The sequence below is a fragment of the Podarcis muralis genome, chromosome 8, assembly GCF_964188315.1.
Source record: "Podarcis muralis chromosome 8, rPodMur119.hap1.1, whole genome shotgun sequence".
NCBI classification, from domain to species: domain Eukaryota; kingdom Metazoa; phylum Chordata; class Lepidosauria; order Squamata; family Lacertidae; genus Podarcis; species Podarcis muralis.
The window spans coordinates 76,860,305-76,879,748 of record NC_135662.1 but is presented as its reverse complement, the minus strand read 5'-3'; the positions used below and the strand labels follow the sequence as shown (position 1 = coordinate 76,879,748).

General features: G+C 46.4%; 1 protein-coding gene across 1 annotated transcript in view; it reads left to right on the top strand.

The window, feature by feature from the left end:
* The first annotated feature begins 668 nt into the window (after positions 1–668).
* Positions 669–19,444, top strand: part of FBXL7 (F-box and leucine rich repeat protein 7) — a 144,186-nt gene continuing 125,410 nt past the window's right edge. The window contains exon 1 of the mRNA XM_028737961.2: positions 669–1,357. Within this exon, the coding sequence (XP_028593794.2) occupies positions 1,321–1,357 (37 nt within the window). The 5' untranslated portion in view covers positions 669–1,320. The remainder of the gene's footprint in view (positions 1,358–19,444) is intronic.

Genomic DNA, 19,444 nt, shown 5'->3' with positions numbered 1-19,444 from the left:
TCAGAAGCGGATTAGTCATGCTGGCCACATGACCCGGAAAAACTGTGGACAAATGCCGGCTCCCTCAGCCAGTAAAGCAAGATGAGTGCCACAACCCCAGAGTCGTTTGTGACTGGACTTAACTGTTGGGGTCCTTTACCTTTTAAAGGTCCCTTTGGCCCCCAAAATAATATATTTGAGCCCCCCCCCCCAGTTGATGAGCATTGCCATTCAGATAGTTTGTATTGTGATTGATTATGTGGGCTGGGGCTTACCTGCCCTCCCAAATATTTTATTCAAGTTGGTACCCCTGGCAGTGAGGCCGAGAGGGGAGTCTTGTTGTCTGGGCAGCCCATGACCTCCATACACACTGCCCAGGCTTGCGCCCCGGAAAGGTCACTTCGCGGTTTGACTTCACCCCCGAGGCGCACTCCATTGTCTGTCGAGACAGACGGCTGCCAACAATTCCAAACTCCATAACAAAAGAAGCCCCCTCCTCCGACGAGTTTCCTTTCAAGGAGGGAAGGGAGACATGATTGGAAACATCTTTCTGGGCGCAACGCTGTTCCTGATGCAATACCGCGGCGAAAGCCGAAAGGCTGGCCAGGAAAGGCGGGTGGGGGGGGTGCAGCGCGCTGCTGTGTCTTTAAACAGCCACGACCCTGGCTTGGTCTCTCTCAGGCTCGGGCGGTGATTGACACGGAGAGGAGGCGCCTGCTTGTAACAAAAGTCGGCGGCGTCGGAGCGCGCGGGTGCGCGCGTGTTTGGAGAAGCAATCTAGTTAACAAGTGGCCGCGATTCACCGCCAGGGGGAAGAGGAGGAGGAGAGAAAAGACAAGAGCCGAGCCTGGAAAAAAAGAGAGGCTGGAGCGCTTGCAAAGGGCTCTGCCACTCCCCGCCCAGCTCTGCAGGAAGGAGCGCGTCTCGGTCTCTCTCCTTGCTTTGGGCTTGACAATCTCACCTTCCTTGCGCTCTGATCGCCTGGTGGATTACATCTGGAGCTACTGCCCCTTACTTCCTCGGTGTCCCCTCCTCTTTCCTTGGGGAGGCTCAGGTTTTTTTTAACCCCCTTCTCTCTCTTTTTGGAGGAGTCTTAAGTTTGTTTCGATCGTCGCAAAAGGCTGAAGGGCGGCGGAGGGGAGAAAGCAACTGGAGAGGAAAGGCTAGAGAAAGTCCCCTGCGCTCCGCCGCGCCTCTTCTTCGCGGTGGCCTTTTAAAAACAACCAGCGCCGCATCTTCTCTTTGTCTCCTTCCTCCCCAGCCCAAACATTTATCTGTGGTTCGACATGGTGGGTGTAGCGGGGAGGAGGAGGACGAGGACGAGAGTATGAAGGCGGCAGGATGGGAGCGAACAATGGCAAGCAGTACGGCAGTGATGGTAAGTCCGCTTTGGCCAGGGCGGGCGCAACGGCGCGGCGCGTCCCGAGGTGCCTTGGAGAGGGGGCTGTAGGCGCGCGCGCAGGGCGGGCGGGCACTGCTCTGCCAGCCTCTCCGAAGCGTCCGGAGAATTTGCAGACGTTCCCCGAGCGGCAGGAGTCTGCCCGCCTCTCCCCGCTGCCTCCCCACCGCAGCGAAGGCACTGCAAAGTTGCAACCCCTTTTCCGGGAAAATCTGGATGTCAGTTTGGGGAAAAGCTCAAGGCAGGCTTGGGTAGTTCCTTCCTTGGCTTTCTCTCCCCGCACCCGCGACCCAATCTTCCTGCACATTTACGTAGAAGCTAATCCCACGGAGTTCAGAGTTAGTCCCAACTCCTAGGGGCCGAGGTGCTTTGCCCCTCCCCAATAAAATATTTGAGGGAGTTGCCCCCCCCCCACAGTTGATGGGCATTGCCATTCAAATGATGTGCATGTGCAGCATCATGTGATCGATTATGCGGGGCGGGGCTTACCTGCCCCCCCAATATTTTATTCAAGTTGGCACCCCGGTCACTTTATGTGTGCATAGGAGGGGCTAGTCTTGACTGCGGAGTGGGGGCTTAGGATGGGAGGGGCACAGCGGATGCGTATCTGGTTTGTTGGGAAAAGCAAGGAGATGCTTACGGCTGTGTATGAGAAAGTTGTTTGGTATAGGATTCTAGAACTGTAGAGTTGGAAAGGATCTCCTAGGGGTCATGTAGTCCAACCCCCTGCAACGTAGGAATCTTTTGCCCCACATATAGGTGGCGTGCCAGTTACAGTATTTTTCATGCACAGCAGAGTGATCTGCCTCCTGTAGCAGGATTGTCTTGGTGGGTTGACAAAGGGAGATTACTAATACAAGACTGTATGCTGAACGCAGGAAGATTGCGCCACCTTAAAAATGCACCCCAAGTCTGCATTCACACTTAAGATCTCCAACAGCAGTAGTTCACTCCTGCAAGTATCTTTAGCAGCCCCTTCGCTTTTGTACTAGATTTGTGGAGAGTAAAGTGAGTTGGCAGGGTGGACAGCACAGAAGTGGCACACACTGTTGTTCGAGTTTACTGCTCTTGGAGAATGTGCCCACACCCAAACTTAGCAGCTCCCCTTTCCCCCCTCCCATAATCCTTTCCTAAAATTCTTATTTAGACTAGCGCAGTTATTTTAGTGCAACCAAGCCACACTTTGCATATAATTAGTTGTTGGTCTTTCCTGCCATTGTGTCTGTGTGTTTTGAGATATTCTGTCTGTAGGCTGTAACCCTTTCCGGGTCTCCTGTCTGTTTGAAATTCCTCAGTGGCATGCAAGCAGAGATTCCACCTCAGTACTGTAGCTCCTTAGGGAACGTTGCTTCTGCTGCCTGCTACATCAGTCAAAAGAGCCTGGAGATGTGGCAGTTCCTTTACTTTTACAATATCAGGGTTAGCAACAAGGAGGCATTTATTTCTCTGAATGTTGAGGTATGAAAATATGCTATTTGAAAAAAAGAACCTCCATAGTACGTGCTCTGGGAATGAAAAGCTGCCGTGTCCAAACACTACTGTTGCCTGGTTATTTATCCTATGTGTTTTTGCTTGTGAGTGAATTCAGTGGGTTCAGTCAAATGTCTTTCCACATAAGCAGGCAGAAGTGTGCAGCTCATGTTTCGGGCTGCCTTTGAAGGTGACCCGGAAACTACAACTAATCCAGAATGCAGCAGCTAGACTGGTAACTGGGAGTGGCCACCAAGTCCCGCAATTTATATGTCAATTTAGCCAGTTCTGCCTTTTCTGAAATGTTTGCTAACTTTCTAACTAGAGTGGTGATTCTCCGATCTTTCCTGTATGGATGCTCTTAATTCTTTGCCAGACAAGTAATCTGAATGAGTCTAGAACAGTGGTTCCCAACTGGTGGTTCGTGGACCCCACAGGGTCTGCATAACACACCCAGGGGGTCCATGGCCATATGTGTCAACTTTCCAGGACATCCTCTTTAGGGGGACCGTGCTGTCACCCCAGAGATATCAACATTTTCAAAAGTAGGGGGTTCATGTCTTGGCTTTTGAACTAAGTCCACAGTGCTTAGTTTAATCAGGAACCATTGGTCTAAAATGTATTTGGTATGGGTCCCTTCAGTAGCTGTCCATGAAGGCACAGATCACTTCTGTGTCCAGGGCAGCTGTCTACCAGCTCCATCTGGTACACAGGCTGAGACCCTACCTACCCACAGACTGTCTCACCAAAGTGGTGCATGCTCTAGTTATCTCCCGCTTGGACTACTGCAATGCGCTCTGTGTGGGGCTACCTTTGATGGTAACCTGGAAACTACAACTAATCCAGAATGCAGCAGCCAGACTGGTGACTGGGAGTAGCCACCAAGACCATATAACACTGGTCCTGAAAGACCTCCATTGGCTCCTGGTACGTTTCCGAGCACAATTCAAAGTGTTGGCGCTGACCTTTAAAACCCTAAACGGCCTCGGCCCAGTATACCTGAAGGAGCGTCTCCACCTCCATTGTTCAGCCCGGACACTGAGGTCCAGCTCCAAGGGCCTTCTGCTGGTTCCCTCACTGCGAGAAGTGAAGCTACAGGGAACCAGGCAGAGGGCCTTCTGAGGTGGACGCTCTCTCATCAGATGTCAAGGAAATAAACAACTCTCTGACTTTTATAAGACATCTGAAAGCATCTCATCCCTGTTTAGGGAAGTTTTTAATGTTTGATGTTTTATTCTGTTTTTAATATTCTGTTGGGAGCCTCCCAGAGTGGCTGGGCAAAACCAGAAAGATGGGTGGGGTATTATTATTATTATTATTATTATTAATAGCAGCAGCTCTGGGTGGGATGCACCAATGTATGTGGAGGTGCTTCAAACATTCATTAGGCCTTGTGAATGTGGGCGCACAGATATCTCAGAGGTACAGGAATTTTCTCACCAGTATCCAAATAGCATCCCTGCGTACTGGACTCAATATTTCCTTCTTAAATAACAGTAGCATTAATCACTTTAAAAATGTATTTAAAGTACATAATTTGTTCTTTAGTCATTTTGTCGTTTCTGACTCTTCGTGACCCCATGGACCAGAGCACTCCAGGAACTCCTGTCTTCCACTGCCTCCCGCAGTTTGGTCAAACTCATGTTTGTAGCTTCAAGAGCACTGTCCAACCATCTCGTCCTCTGTCGTCCACTTCTCCTTGTGCCCTCCATCTTTCCCAACATCAGGGTCTTTTCCAGGGAGTCTTCTCTTCTCATGAGGTGGCCAAAGTATTGGAGCCTCAGCTTCAGGATCTGTCCTTCCAGTGAGCACTCAGGGCTGATTTCCTTCAGAATGGATAGGCTTGATCTTCTTGCAGTCCATGAGACTCTCAAGAGTCTCCTCCAGCACCAGAATTCAAAAGCATCAATTCTTCGGCGATCAGCCTTCTTTATGGTCCAGCTCTCACTTCCATACATCACTACTGGGAAAACCATTTTTTTAACTATACAGACCTTTGTCGGCAAGGTGACGTCTCTGCTTTTTAAGATGCTGTCTAGGTTTGTCATTGCTTTTCTCCCAAGAAGCAGGCGTCTTTTAATTTCGTGGCTGCTGTCACCATCTGCAGTGATCATGGAGCCCAAGAAAGTAAAATCTCTCACTGCCTCCATTTCTTCCCCTTCTATTTGCCAGGAGGTGATGGGCCCAGTGGCTTAGTTTTTTTGATGAAGTACATAATAGTTTTGTATTTGGATGGGGCTCTTAGCTTTAGCTTTTCTATCTGCAATTTGAATGTGGCCAGACAATGTGAATTTGGACCAGTCTGCCATGTGTTTTCTCCCGCTCTGTCACGAACTCTTAATGCTCATTTAATACTGGCAAGAAATTCTTCTGTTTAATATAGAGGAATTCCCAAACAAACTTACTCAGTACAAAAAAAGCTGTACATATACAAAAATGAGTGAAACTTCAGATACCTTTGACCTGATGGACCTTGAGTCATGGAGGATAATGTGAGGATCTTTTTAGCTTCAAATGAACCAGGGGTAATTCAGAGTCTGGGTTGTTCCCTGTTGAAAATGTCTTGCTTTCTGCCTCACACTTTGTGAAATAAACATGGGGGGGGGGGTGCCTTGTGAATTACATTTAACGCAGCAGACACTGTCTATTCTTTTCTATGGGCTTTTGAGCAAGCACCACATATATGTAAATATATTCTTTTATAACCCTTTGTAGTTTATTCTTGATATTTCAGGGATTCCTGCCTTGTGCAGTGTAGTGTGGGGCTGCTTCCTGGCTACATGGCAAGTTTTTCAACCCCAGGGACAAAGCAAGAGAGAGGCAGAGTTTAATGTGCTCCAGCTGTTCTATATAAATGCTACCTCTGCAATTTCGCTTTACTAAAACCCTTTTTCTGAGTTTTGCATTTAGATGTATGGAGCCTAGTCTATCTCTGCTCACATGCTGTTCTCCACGGAACTGCTGAGATGGTTTAGTCCTTCTTTGTGCTTTCGTGTAAGGGATGTTTGGGAAGGTCAGATTAAATGAAACCCACAGGAACCTTTTCAACGTTGATACAAGGAACTTCAGCTACCAAAACAACAACACGCCCTTTGTTTTTCAGCATTTCCCTGCTTTTTATCTGTTTGGGTTGTAGTCAGCTTAGCTGTACCCACTGAATTTACTGAACATAACAAAGTTAGGTCTGTTGATTTCAGTGGGGCTACTTTGAGTCAAACCTAGTTGATCACTGTATTTTTTCACACTGCCAAGAAGAGCTGAACACCAATCTTCTTTGCTTTCTCTCAAGGAAAAAGGACATTCTTCACCCTTCCAGTTGGTCTCCCAGTGTGGTCAGGAAGATGCATGCGACTGCTGGACCCCAGGAAGCAAGGAGGGGGACCAGACTTCCTGCCGTGTCTTGTCTAGTGGCTGGGAAGCAGAGTTCCTGCAGAATTCTCAGACGGCTCACCTCACTGTTTCAGTTACTTCCATTTTGGCTAGGGCTGAGGCTCTTCATGGTTCCCAAAGGGCTTGCTTTTTGTTTTCTTCTTCTAGCCTGGGCCAGTTGATTCAGCAATTCAAACCCTTCATAGGAGCTTCTATGCAGGGCCCCTGCTGGCTGCTGCTATGTGTTGGGTGCTACGGGTTGGATGCGGGTGGCGCTGTGGTCTAAACCACTAAGCCTCTTGAGCTTGTCGATCAGAAGGTTGGCAGTTTGAATCCCCACAACGGGGTGAGCTCCCATTGCTCTGTCCCAGCTCCTGCCAACCTAGCAGTTCGAAAGCATGCCAGTACAAGTAGACAAAGAGGTACCACTGTAGCAGGAAGGTAAACAACGCTCCCATGTGCTCTGGCTTCCATCACGATGTTCTGTTGCGCCAGAAGTGGTTTAGTTATGCTGGCCACATGACTTGGAAAGCTGTCTGTGGACAAATGCTGGCTCCCTTGGCCTGAACGCGACATGAGCACCACAACCCCATAGTCACTTTTGACTGGACTTAACTGTGCAGGGGTCCTTTACGTTTACCTTTTACATGTTGGGGACCTTTCAGAATAGGATGGAAGTTAGTGGAGGGAGCTGAGTGTAGGAGCGAGAGGCAGAATTGATCGAAATGCCCTCCCTTACTATTAAACTGACAGAAGCCTCCACTGGGTGAAAAAAAAAAGCTTTTCTGGGTATTGAGGAGAATCCATTGGATGCAATCCAGTTTGTTCAGCTCATACATTTTTGTCCATAGATCCCTTTGGGATCAAAATGGCTCTTTAGCTAACAAGAATATGAAGGTTCCCTAGGCAAAGAAGAGAGGAATAACATATATGGGGAGAAGATGTGGTGGAGGAAAACTGAAAACAGGTAACACACATCCTTCATGGAGCATACTCCATAAATCTTTAAAGCAACATGTGTCGTTTATACTTCATGCGTGCATAGCATATTTAGAAGTGTAACTTGGAGAAGAGATGGCTTGAAGGAACGTTCTGTTTGCCATAGGGTGGACAGGCTCTGTAGGAATACACATCCTTTATTATCTCAATTATTGCATATTTCACTTGGCTGAAGTGGCACAAAAATACCGGCAATATTATTTCAGCATAGAGGAATTAAGCCCACCCGCCTTCAGTTGAATTCTGGAGAAGAGCCATGTGCTTTTATCCTGCCACAGAAACATGTTCCCTTGTCTAGGTCATTCAGAGAGGGTGGAAATGTGGAGAAAGGCATGGTTTCCTGGAAAGGAAACTTCAATCCTCCCCAGCATTTAATATTGGGACTGTCTTGATGTGTAGGAGAGCATAATAGAAATAAGCTTTGAAAAAGTTATTCTCGGCTTAGTCAAAAGCAGGGATGGGGAACCTTTGTCCTGCCAACTGGTCCACATCCCTCATACAGTGGTACCTCGGGTTACAGACGCTTCAGGTTACAGACTCCGCTAACCTGGAAGTAGTACCTCGGGTTAAGAACTTTGCTTCAGGATGAGAAGAGAAATCGTGCTACTGCAGCGCGGCGGCAGCAGGAGGTCCCATTAGCTAAAGTGGTGCTTCAGGTTAAGAACGGTTTCAGGTTAAGAACAGACCTCCAGAACGAATTAAGTTCTTAACCCAAGGTACCACTGTACCTGACTGGGGCTGTTGGGAACTGGAGTCTGCAACAGCAGTTAGACAGTGGTCTAATGTTTGCCTTCTTCTGAATAATCTCACTAAAAATAGTCTTGACATTTTGCCAGTTCAGGAAAAGACTATAGGACAGTGGTTCTTAACAAAAAGGTGTGTCATCTGGGTCTTGTTTTTTTATTTTTCTTAATGGCCAACTTTATTTTATCTTTAAGATTTGTAAAGCCAGTGTGATGCAATGAATGAAACTCTTGACTGAAGGGAGACTTGAATTCAAGTTCTGCCTTTGGCAGAGGCCAACTGCATTCACACAACATAGTGAACTGTAGTTAATGTTGTTGTTGTTTAGTCGTTTAGTCGTGTCCGACTCTTCATGACCCCATGGACCAGAGCATGCCAGGCACTCCTGTCTTCCACTGCCTCCCACAGTTTAGTCAAACTCATGCTGGTAGCTTCGAGAACACTATCCAACTATCTCGTCCTCTGTCGTCCCCTTTTCCCTGTGCCCTCCATCTTTCCCAACATCAGGTTCTTTTCCAGGGAATCTTCTCTTCTCATGAGGTGGCCAAAGTATTGGAGCCTTAGCTTCAGGATCTGTCCTTCCAGTGAGCACTCAGGGCTGATTTCCTTCAGAATGGATAGGTTTGATCTTCTTGCAGTCCATGGGACTCTCAAGAGTCTCCTCCAGCACCATAATTCAAAAGCATCAATTCTTCGGCGATCAGCCTTCTTTATGGTCCAGCTCTCACTTCCATACATCACTACTGGGAAAACCATAGCTTTAACTATACGGACCTTTGTCGGCAAGGTGATGTCTCTGCTTTTGAAGATGCTGTCTAGGTTTGTCATTGCTTTTCTCCCAAGAATCAGGCGTCTTTTAATTTCGGTGCTGCTGTCACCACCAACCATTAACTGTAGTTAATGGTGTACCACTAATGGTTTGTCGCTTCCCTAGTGTGGATGGGAGCCACAAACCACAATCTCTATCTTAGTGTTATGTCCAAACTGGAGATTATAGTATGCTTCACTCAAGCCAAGGATAAACCTTAATTTACAGTCATATTTTGTTTGCCCAAGACAGATCTCTATTTCGAGTTCAGATGCAATGAAAACAGGGACTGTGACTTTTTGCTCCTGAGCACTCTAGGAGAGGTGTGAAATGGCAGCAATCTCTGTGCTGATGGGTAAACCATTAAGGGCTTTATCAGGCTGTGTGAACTGCTTCTGCGTTATAGGAAACTTGATTGCTACTAACATCTCTATTGATTTCAGTGAGATTTAAGAATGGCTGACTTTGTAGTGAATGAATAAAACTTCATTCTCTAAAGCCATAAGCCAGCACAATATAAATACAGCAAACAAATCAATTTAAGATATTCAACAAGCATATATACAAAAAGAACACAATGCTCCTCCCTCCCCTTTCTGTTATAAATCACTCATTGCCCCTACACAGAAAGTTATATAGGTGTTAAAAATAGATTAAAACAAAATAACATCCCATCAGCCTTTTTAGAGTCTGGCGTGTATTTTCTTAGCTGCCAGAGTGAATTTTCCTGCTAGGGTGGTATGGATACATCTTTGCCTGTATGCAATGTCCATATCTGGTCCAAGAGGGGTGTGTTTGATGTGGACAGAAGAATAGGAGTAAGAGGTTTGTGCCTTGGATGTTCATATAAAGTTCAATATAGTAATGGGAGTTAGTCTTGACCTCATGTGTCTCACAAACTCAAAGTCTTTGATGGGTTGTAATGTAATCAAATTGGATGCAGGTGGCGCTGTGGGTTAAACCACAGAGCCTAGGACTTGCTGATCAGAAGGTCGGCGGTTTAATCCCTGGGACGGGGTGAGCTCCTGTTGTTCAGTCCCTGCTCCTGCCAACCTAGCAGTTTGAAAGCACATCAAAGTGCAATTAGATAAATAGGTACTGTTCTGGCGGGAAGGTAAACGGCGTTTCCGTGTGCTGCTGTGGTTCGCCAGAAGCGGCTTAGTCATGCTGGCCACATGACCCAGAAGCTGTACACCGGCTCCCTCGGCCAATAAAGCGAGATGAGAGCCGCAACCCCAGAGTCGGTCACGACTGGACCTAATGGTCAGGGGTTCCTTTACCTTACTTTAATGTAATCAAAGCTCCCATCCAAGAAAGTGGAGGGTATGTCCTAGATACATAAAAGGCTGTGAATGATTTTCTTGAAGGAGCCACAGTAAGGGTTATCAAGTAATTCTCCAGGCCAAATGCCACGTTGTATAATGGATGCCGATAGGAATAAGGCATTTGTGTGATTGAGGAGAAATCCTACCGCTTAGAATAGAGACGGTTTCTCTCTCTAAACATCTGCTTAACTACTGGAAGGAAAAGTAGAATAAAACTGCAGTATTAATCCCATAAGAATGTAGGGTAGTTCTGACAGAATTTGCCCAAGACTTTTGGGATGACATCTGCAGTACCGTCATACCTTGGACCTCGAACATCTTAGTTGCTGAACATTTCAGCTTCCAAACGATCAAAAACAATCAAAAAGTTAGTGTTCCAGTTTTCGAGTGTTCCAGTGAGCCAGTGTGGTGTAGTGGTTAAGAGCAGTGGACTCGTAATCTAGTGAACCGGGTTCGCTTCCCCACTCCTCCACATGCAGCTGCTGTGTGACCTTGGGCTAGTCACACTTCTCTGAAGTCTCTCAGCCTCACTCACCTCAAAGAGTGTTTGTTGTGGGGGAGGAAGGGAAAGGAGAATGTTAGCCGCTTTGAGACTCCTTAGGGTAGTGATAAAGCAGGATATAAAATCCAAACTCTTCAAACGATTTTCGGAAGCCAAATGTCTGGCATGGCTTCTGCGGCTTCCAATTGGCTGCAGGAGCTTCTTGCAGCCAATCAGAAGCTGCACTTTGGTTTCCAAATGTTTTGGAAGTTGAACGGACTGTTCAACTTCCAAGACTGTATCTGAAAGCTTTTTTTGGGGGGGGGGTGTACAGTGGCTGTTGGGGAAAGAAAGGGCTGGCACATCTAGTGTATCCTTCCAAGCAAGAAAGAAACAGGAAGTCCTTGGCCAGGCTTGAGCTTGAAACAGGAAATTCCTGTCTACTACCACATAAATGTACCCCCGTTATTGTCGTCATTCAAGTGATATTTGTTTCTCCGTGGTTTGTAAGATAAAATGTAAAGCCCTATACTGCCTAGGACCCTCGTACCTACGGGACCGCCTCTCCTGGTATGTCCCACAGAGAAACTTACGGTCTTCAAATAAAAACATCTTGAAGGTCCCAGGCCACAGAGAAGTTAGGCTGGCCTCAACTAGAGCCAGGGCTTTTTCGGCCGTGGCCCCAATCTGGTGGAACGCTCTGTCACAAGAGACCAGGGCCCTGTGGGACTTGACATCATTCCGCAGGGCCTGCAAAACAGAGCTGTTCCACCAAGCCTTTGGCCAGGGCACAGCCTGACTCCCTCCCTCGGCAATCTTCGCAGAGCTCTGGCCCAATGGTTGCCAGTGGCTTGAATTAATTAATTTTATAATGAATGATTTTAGAGTGTTGTTTATGCTGTACTTCTGTACTGTTTTATTGTTGTTAGCCGCCCTGAGCCCGGCTTCGACTGGGGAGGGCGGGATATAAATAAAATTTATTATTATTATTATTATTATTATTATTATTATTATTATTATTATGTTCGCTCACTGGAAGTTAGCACACTAACAACTTCTTCCCTGCTTTCTGGTCTTTTGAATCAACCTCTTACTGTCCTGGATAAAGAGTGATATTAGGGACACTTCCTTATCTTATGCTTTGATAGAGCACTGAATATGTTTTTCCTAATTTTGAGTGCAAGTGAGATGCAGTTCCGCTAAGGGCTGCTTCTAATGCTACTAATGTCAACAAGGAGAGCAGGGAGAAGGATACTTTGTAGTGTCTTGGGCAACTTGCAGATTGGCCTCAAGAAAACATCCCAGACTCCTTCTGTGCTCCACCCCAGACTGGCTGTGTCCATGTCCAATATGAGGAATGAAGTGGCAACAAATTAAAAGGAGACGTCCTTAAGGAGCATGAGTTGCTGCTATATCAGAATTGAGTATCCTATCCCAGATTACAGACTGGGTCCTCTCGCCTTTGGAAGAATGTGTTTCTGTGATATTTGAGCAGGGTCCAAAGTATTTGAGGGATATATTTTGACAACGTGAGCATTGGAAACAAAGCGCCTTTTCTGGAGTTAGCGTGGGACGCTTATAATAGAATAGGTGGGCGTATCCTCATTCCTTTTATTTGTAGGCTGCTTTCCCACAAAAATTCATGCTCAAAGCGGTTTGCAACTAGGAAAACAGGAATGCATTTGAAATAAAAACCGCAGAAACAATTTTGTAACAACGCCATAACAACGTAGCAAAACAGTAGCAAATATAGTAATAATAACAAATATAGTAACAATGCAACGCTTTCATACTGTCTTGGATGGGTCTGCATGCACAAGGTTCCAATTTCAACCTCTGCTATCTCCAGTTAGGACAGGCACCCCCAACCTTCAGCCCTCCAGATGTTTTGGACTACAATCCCCATCATCCCTGACCACTGGTCCTGTTAGCTAGGGAGCATGGGAGTTGTAGGCCAAACATTTGGAGGGCCATAGGCTGGGTTAGGACCTCTATTAGCAAGTGGGGGGGGAGCCTTCTCTGCCTGATCTCCTGTAGAGTCACTCCCAGTACAACTGGACCATACAAGTTTCATGGGCTTATGGCTTGAGAAGCTTCACATGTGCATGAAAGTGCTAAACAAGCCCTTCCAAGCACCTTTAATGTGCTTTGTTGGTCATGTTGTGTGGATGCCTGATTATCGTCTTCCAAAGCAACTACTCTATTCCAAACTTAAAAATGGAAAGCGTAATGGTCAACAAAAGAGGTTTAAAGACTCTCTCAAGGCCAATCTAAAAAATGCAGTATAAACATGGACAACTGGGAAACACTGGCCTGGAAGCGCTCCAATTGGAGAACAGCCTTTACCAAAGGTGTCATGGACTTTGAAGACATTCAAACTCAGGACAAAACGTGCTAAGTGGAAGGCACGGTTGGCAAACCCTCTCTATGATCAACTCCCACCCAGAAACCTATGTCACCACTGTGGAAGGACGTGTGGATCCAGAATTGACCTCCACAGTCACTTACGGACTCACTGTTAAGACCGTGTTTATGGAAGACAATCTTACTCGGCTACGAGTGATTGCCAAAGAAGAAAGAAGAATGTGTGTGTTTTCTATTTAGTTGAGCAATTTTTTCTTTTCTTCTGGAGCCCATCTTTTCAGCACCATCTTTTAAAGTTGCGCACGCTCCTCTCCTCTTTCCGTTTTTTGAGCAGAGGACTTGCAGAAGGCTACAACCAGGTGGTTGGCTTTTAATAGTCCCCTAGCTTAAGTAACGGTTGTTATATGTTAATTGGTTTAAAGGGGACTGCTCTACCCACAGTGTGTATAAAAAGCTGCGCACTTGAGCAAGGCAGGACTTGTGGGTGGGTGTGATAGAGCAATGAGCTGCTAGAAGTCCCAGTGTGATGCTAAAGTTACTGAGAGTTTTTACTCAAATGGGGAGGAGGAGGCAACAAAAAGTTTTTTATGTAACCGTAAGGGGTAGTAGTTTTCTTAAACCCCTTAAACTATATTCTGAGAGGTATATCCATCCAGCATGCTCAGCATGTCAAATCACAGGGCTATGTTCAGATGATCATATCTCGGCTGCATGAGCCATGATAGAAATGAGTTCTGCTTTGGTTACAAGAGCCTCTTTTCTCCTCCCTCTGTGATACGTCTGAACGATGTGCAAAAGTCTTCTAGTAACTATAAGTTTCCGTTTTTATCAGAACCAGAAAGCTATGGTTACAAGCATTGACACAACACAGTGGTTTGGTTCGCACATCACGTGAATTTGCTGGGTCCTGGTGAGAGCACGCCTTGGGCAACCATCCATCAAACCTTGTGTACAGATTGTGGTTAAGTAGGAAAGGTCTTAACCATGATCCTGGGTTCATATGACATGTTAAGCCAGACTCTGGCTGAGCTGATGTGCTCTGCTGACCTGAAAAGCCCAGGGCGGAGCAAAGCAGCTGCAGTTTCCTCTCTGGGAGCCATGGTTTGGTGCCAAAATTTAAGACTTCCAAATTTCATGCAGGCATCCCAAAAATGGAGAAGAGAAAGGACCACATGCATGACAAAAGGCTTAGTCATATCTCATCACATTAAGCCAAAACAGGTTTTTAAAATTCTGCTGATGTTGGCTGCTTGGACTGACTGGTTTTCTGGTTCTTTAGCTTGTAAACTATGAATTAAATTCATCATCCCTGCAAGAGTGCTTCCTGGGACTCTAAGCACCATCCCATGTGTATACAGTTCATGTGTGACACCCTCTTAACATGGAAAGGATAGGGACACTCCCTCTTCTACTATGAGAAGGATCGTTTCACAGTAATTGAGGTAGCCACTTTTATTGCAGCCCTAATACAAGAAATGGCATGCGGGTGTTGCTGTGGGTTAAACCACAGAGCCTGGGACTTGCCGATCAGAAGGTTGGCGGTTCGAATCCCTGCGACGGGATGAGCTCCCGTTGCTCGGTCCCTGCTCCTGCCAACCTAGCAGTTTGAAAGCACGTCAAGTGCAAGTAGATAAATAGGCACCGCTCCTGCGGGAAGGAAAACGGCATTTCCATGCACTGCTCTGGTTCGCCAGGAGTGGCTTAGTCATGCTGGCCACATGACCCGGAAGCTGTACGCTGGCTCCCTCGGCCAATAAAGCGAGATGAGCGCCGCAACCCCAGAGTCGGCCACGACTGGACCTAATGGTCAGGGGTCCCTTTACCTTTAACACAAGAAATAGAAGTGAGGGAAGATGGGATTGTCAGCCTGAGAAGGTAGCGCATCTAGGAGATTGAAAACTCTGACCCTAAACCTCTGCTGCCTTGTGGGATATATTCGGGAGAAGAAAAAGGCTAAGGAGTGGAGTCCTTAAGATGGTTTAATGGCACCTTGTATGCCTCCTTCCGGCAACTCCTGCAGCCAAGCTGGTTCCAAATGTGTTGCTCTGCTTTCCCTTGGACCACATCAGTGAGGCCAAGAGGGGGGCCTTGTTGTCTGGCCAGCCCATGACCTCCATACACACTGCCCAGGTCTGCACTAGTGCAGCGGTTTGACTTCACCCTTGGAAGTGGACTCCATTGTCTCTCGAGACAGAAGGATGCCAACAATCATTTTAAAAATAATAATAATAATAATAATAATAATAATAATAAAAAAAAAAATTTATTTATATCCCGCCCTCCCCAGCCGAAGCCGGGCTCAGGGCGGCTAACAACACTAAAACAGTACAACATTATAAATACATTCTAAAAATTAATTAAAATACAAATTGATGGCAACCATAGACTAAAACTTTGTAGAGATTGCCAAAGGAGGGAGTCAGGCTGCGCCCTGACCAAAGGCCTGGTGGAACAGCTCTGTCTTACAGGCCCTGCGAAAAGATGTCAAGTCCTGCAGGGCCCTTGTCTCTTGCGACAGGGCATTCCACCAGGTTGGAGCCGCAGTCGAAAAAGCTCTGGCTCTAGTTGAGGCCAGCCTAACCTCTCTGTGGCCTGGGACCTTCAAGATGTTTTTATTTGAAGACCGTAAGTTCCTCTGTGGGGCATACCAGGAGAGGCGGTCCCGTAGGTACGAGGGTCCTATGCCGTATAGGGCTTTAAAGGTTAAAACCAGCACCTTAAACCTGATCCTGTACTCCACCGGGAGCCAGTGCAGCTGGTATAGCACCGGATGAATGTGATCTCGCAGCGAAGACCCCGTAAGGAGTCTCGCTGCGGCATTCTGCACCCGCTGGAGTTTCTGGGTCAGTCTCAAGGGCAGCCCCACGTAGAGCGAGTTACAATAATCCAGTCTGGAGGTGACCGTCGCGTGGATCACAGTGGCTAGGTCAGGGCGAGAGAGGTAAGGAGCCAACTGCTTAGCTTGGCGGAGATGAAAAAATGCCGCCTTTGTTATAGCTGCAATCTGCGCCTCCATGGAGAGGGAGGTATCGAAGATTACACCCAAACTCTTAACGGACGGTGCTGGCACTAATTGCACCCCCGCAAGAGAAGGGAGTTGCCCCCTCAATCTCATATCGTCCCGTCCCAGCCAGAGGACCTCTGTCTTCGAAGGATTTAACTTCAACCGGCTCCCATGTAACCATCCAGCCACAGCTTCCAAGCATCTGATCAGTGTGTCTGGGGCCGAGTCAGGATGGCCATCCATCAACAGATAGAGTTGGGTGTCATCAGCATACTGATGGCAGCCCAGCCCAAAACTCCGGACAAGCTGGGCAAGGGGGCGCATAAAGATGTTAAAAAGCATCGGGGAGAGAATCGCACCCTGAGGCACTCCACACACCAAGGAGTGGCGGGATGACAATTCCCCCCCAAGCGCCACCCTCTGTCCCCGACCAGAGAGAAACGAGCGCAGCCATTGAAGGGCTGTGCCCTGGATCCCCACGTCGGCAATACAATAATGCAGCAGGATCAATACAACAGCAATAAGGTACAAATGACATTCAATAATGAATGAATCAGCACTGTATCTAGATCATTTGTTGTGGGCTTCACCTCCCCCTATGTGACCCACACACCCTTTAAATCTGCTTTGGAGGGTTGGGGAAAACTCTAAAACCTGGGGTGTGGAGGAAGTCCTGTTGTACGAGTGAACCTCATTCCATGCATGCATACTTAGTGCTGCATTGAATTCTTTATATCTATATCTATCATTTTTATTAAATTTCTGTTTTACATTTTAGAAAATTCACTTAACCAACCTTAAAATATCAGTGACTTCCCTTCCTCTCTTTCCATGGTTCATTTTGCACAACATAAATCCCTGCATATTTTTTACATAAACTAAACCATTCGGTATTCCATTATTGCATCCATCAAAACTTATTTACACTGTTGGATTTATCTTAATGCTGCCCGCGTTTTCAAATATACACAATTTCCCTCCATATATTCAATAAACACTTCCCAGTCTTCTTTAAATGTGCGTTCTTCTTGTTCTCTCATTTTATATGATAGATCCACAAGCTGCACATATTCCATCAGTTTAAGTTGCCATTCTTCTTTAGTTGGGACCTCTCTCGTTTTCCATTTTTGGGCTAACAAAATATGAGCCACAGTTGTGACATACATAAATAACCTGCGTTGAATTCCACCTGATACCTTTGCAAGTTTGCTCTCAGATGGCTTCCTGTTTGTCTTCCAAAAGTCAATATGGGGCCTCCCTGCACCCGATGGACCTTTAGACTAGACTACCTGCCTTGTAAGTTTGTGACTCATGCTCCAGTCTTGGATTTCTTGCAGGTGCAGGAGCTCTGATAATGCACATTGACTTCACAGCTTTTTAAGGGTGTTTCTATTCAATTTGAAGCTGCAAAGAGGTCTGTGGACATGAAAGGATTTAATGTGCATTTGACTCCTCTGTTGGAGTGAAACAAATCTGGAGGGAGACATCGATGCCATTGAGTTTTGCGGCCTTCGACGTACAGGAAGTTCAATTAAAAGGAAGGAATTGTTTTGAAAGCTACTCTAAAAATTGCAAATGGCTCTGGAATGCAAACCATGATGCAGGCGGTTGAGAAAACAGATTTGGTGGAATCTAAACGGGTACAAATAGACTACAAGCTTTCAGTTCCTGGAAGGCAAGTCTTCTGTAACTCAGTCAGCACTCTAGCAGAAAGAATCCAGATTTGGCAAGTCACAGAAGTCCACCTGGGCCTAAGGGGACCCATGATTCTTTTGGACCTCCATGTGTCTTGATGGTGAAACAGTTCATAGCTTAGATTTAAACAGTAGCATGCAAAAGACGGGGGGAGTTAAATCTGGGCATTCGGCCACAGTAAACGGGATGCAAGTTCCTTCATGTTTGAATCTGGGCTACAATAAAATAAATACTGTCACAAATGAGGCATAAAATGAAGCTTGCTGGTTATGTCTCAGTGAAAACTATGTATGCATGCTTTTCAATATAATAAATAAAATACCTTGGTTGTGGGCGAAAGCTTCAGCTATGCTCCTGTGTGGTACGGTGACATATATTTTAGAAATATTAAGCCTGCACTTGACCTGGGAGTTTGCATTCAACATGTTTGTCTACTTTTTAAACTTACAAATGAGTATATTTTTTGTGAGGGTGGGGGGTTTGAAAGCCCACAAAGTACCTTACTGATTTAATAGTGGCGTCCATTCACAGGACACCACCGAGTTTCACAACCAAGGCGTTAGGTGGAAACTAGCTGTTAAATCGCTGTTTTTGTAGGTGCTGTCATTGTGGGTTGCACTTTTGCAGAGTTGTAAGCAAAACTAGGCATGTTGTGGCCCCAGGGAGCTTACAATCAGAAATAAATGTATGGTTTCAGTGACCTTCGGCATGGCATTTCAATGTACAACTCCCTAGGCACAAACGGAGGAATAGCGCCGTGACCCAACCACTAAGCTACACTGACCTGTATACAGTGAAAATATTCTATAGCGCAGAGGCCAGCAGGGAGAGAAGTCACTGCATCTTACACACTCCTACTCTCCCTCTGCGGCACAATAAAACATTTATTATTATTATTTATTGAATTTATATCATCTATTTGCACAAAACATAATTAATTTGTGTAATTTAGTGCTAGGAGATACTAGCAGTGGCCTTTAGCTTAGGCACCTTTTAAAAGCAGACTACACAAGTTGGGGGACACTGGTGATGCTGTGGTCTAAACCACTGAGCCTCTTGGGCTTGCTGATCAGAAGGTTGGCGGTTTGAATCCCCACGGTGGAGTGAGCTCCTGTTGCTCTGTCCCAGCTCCTGCCAACCTAGCAGTTTGAAAGCACACCAGTGCAAGAAGATACAGTGGTACCTCGGGTTACAGATGCTTCAGATTACAGACTCCGCTAACCCAGAAATAGTACCTTGGGTTAAGAACTTTTCTTCAGGATGAGAACAGAAATCGCACGGCAGTGGCGGCAGGAGGCCCCATGAGCTAAAGTGGTACCTCAGGTTGAGAACAGTTTCAGGTTAAGAACGGACCTCCAGAACGAATTAAGTTCTTAACCCGAGGTACCACTGTAAATAGGTACCGCTGTGGTGGGAAGATAAACGGCATTTCCGTGTGCTCTGGTGTTCTGTTGCACCAGAAGCCGGTTAGCCATGCTGGCCACATGACCTGGAAAGCTGTCTGTGGACAAACACTGGCTCGCTCAACCTGAAAGCAAGATGAGTGCCGCAACCCCATAGTCACCTTTGACTGGACTTAACCGTCCAGGGGTCCTTTACCTTTACATTTTTACCTTGGGCAAATGAATGGAGAATGGATCTCTCAATTGCCAGTAGTCATGATGGCTGCCTGTTTGGCACTTGTCTTCAACTGGCGGGTCAGGACATCATAGCATAGGGTTTTCCGAACTTGGGTCTCCAACTGTTTTTATACTACAATTTCCATCATCCATGACCACTGGTCCTGCTAGCTAGGGATGATGGGAGT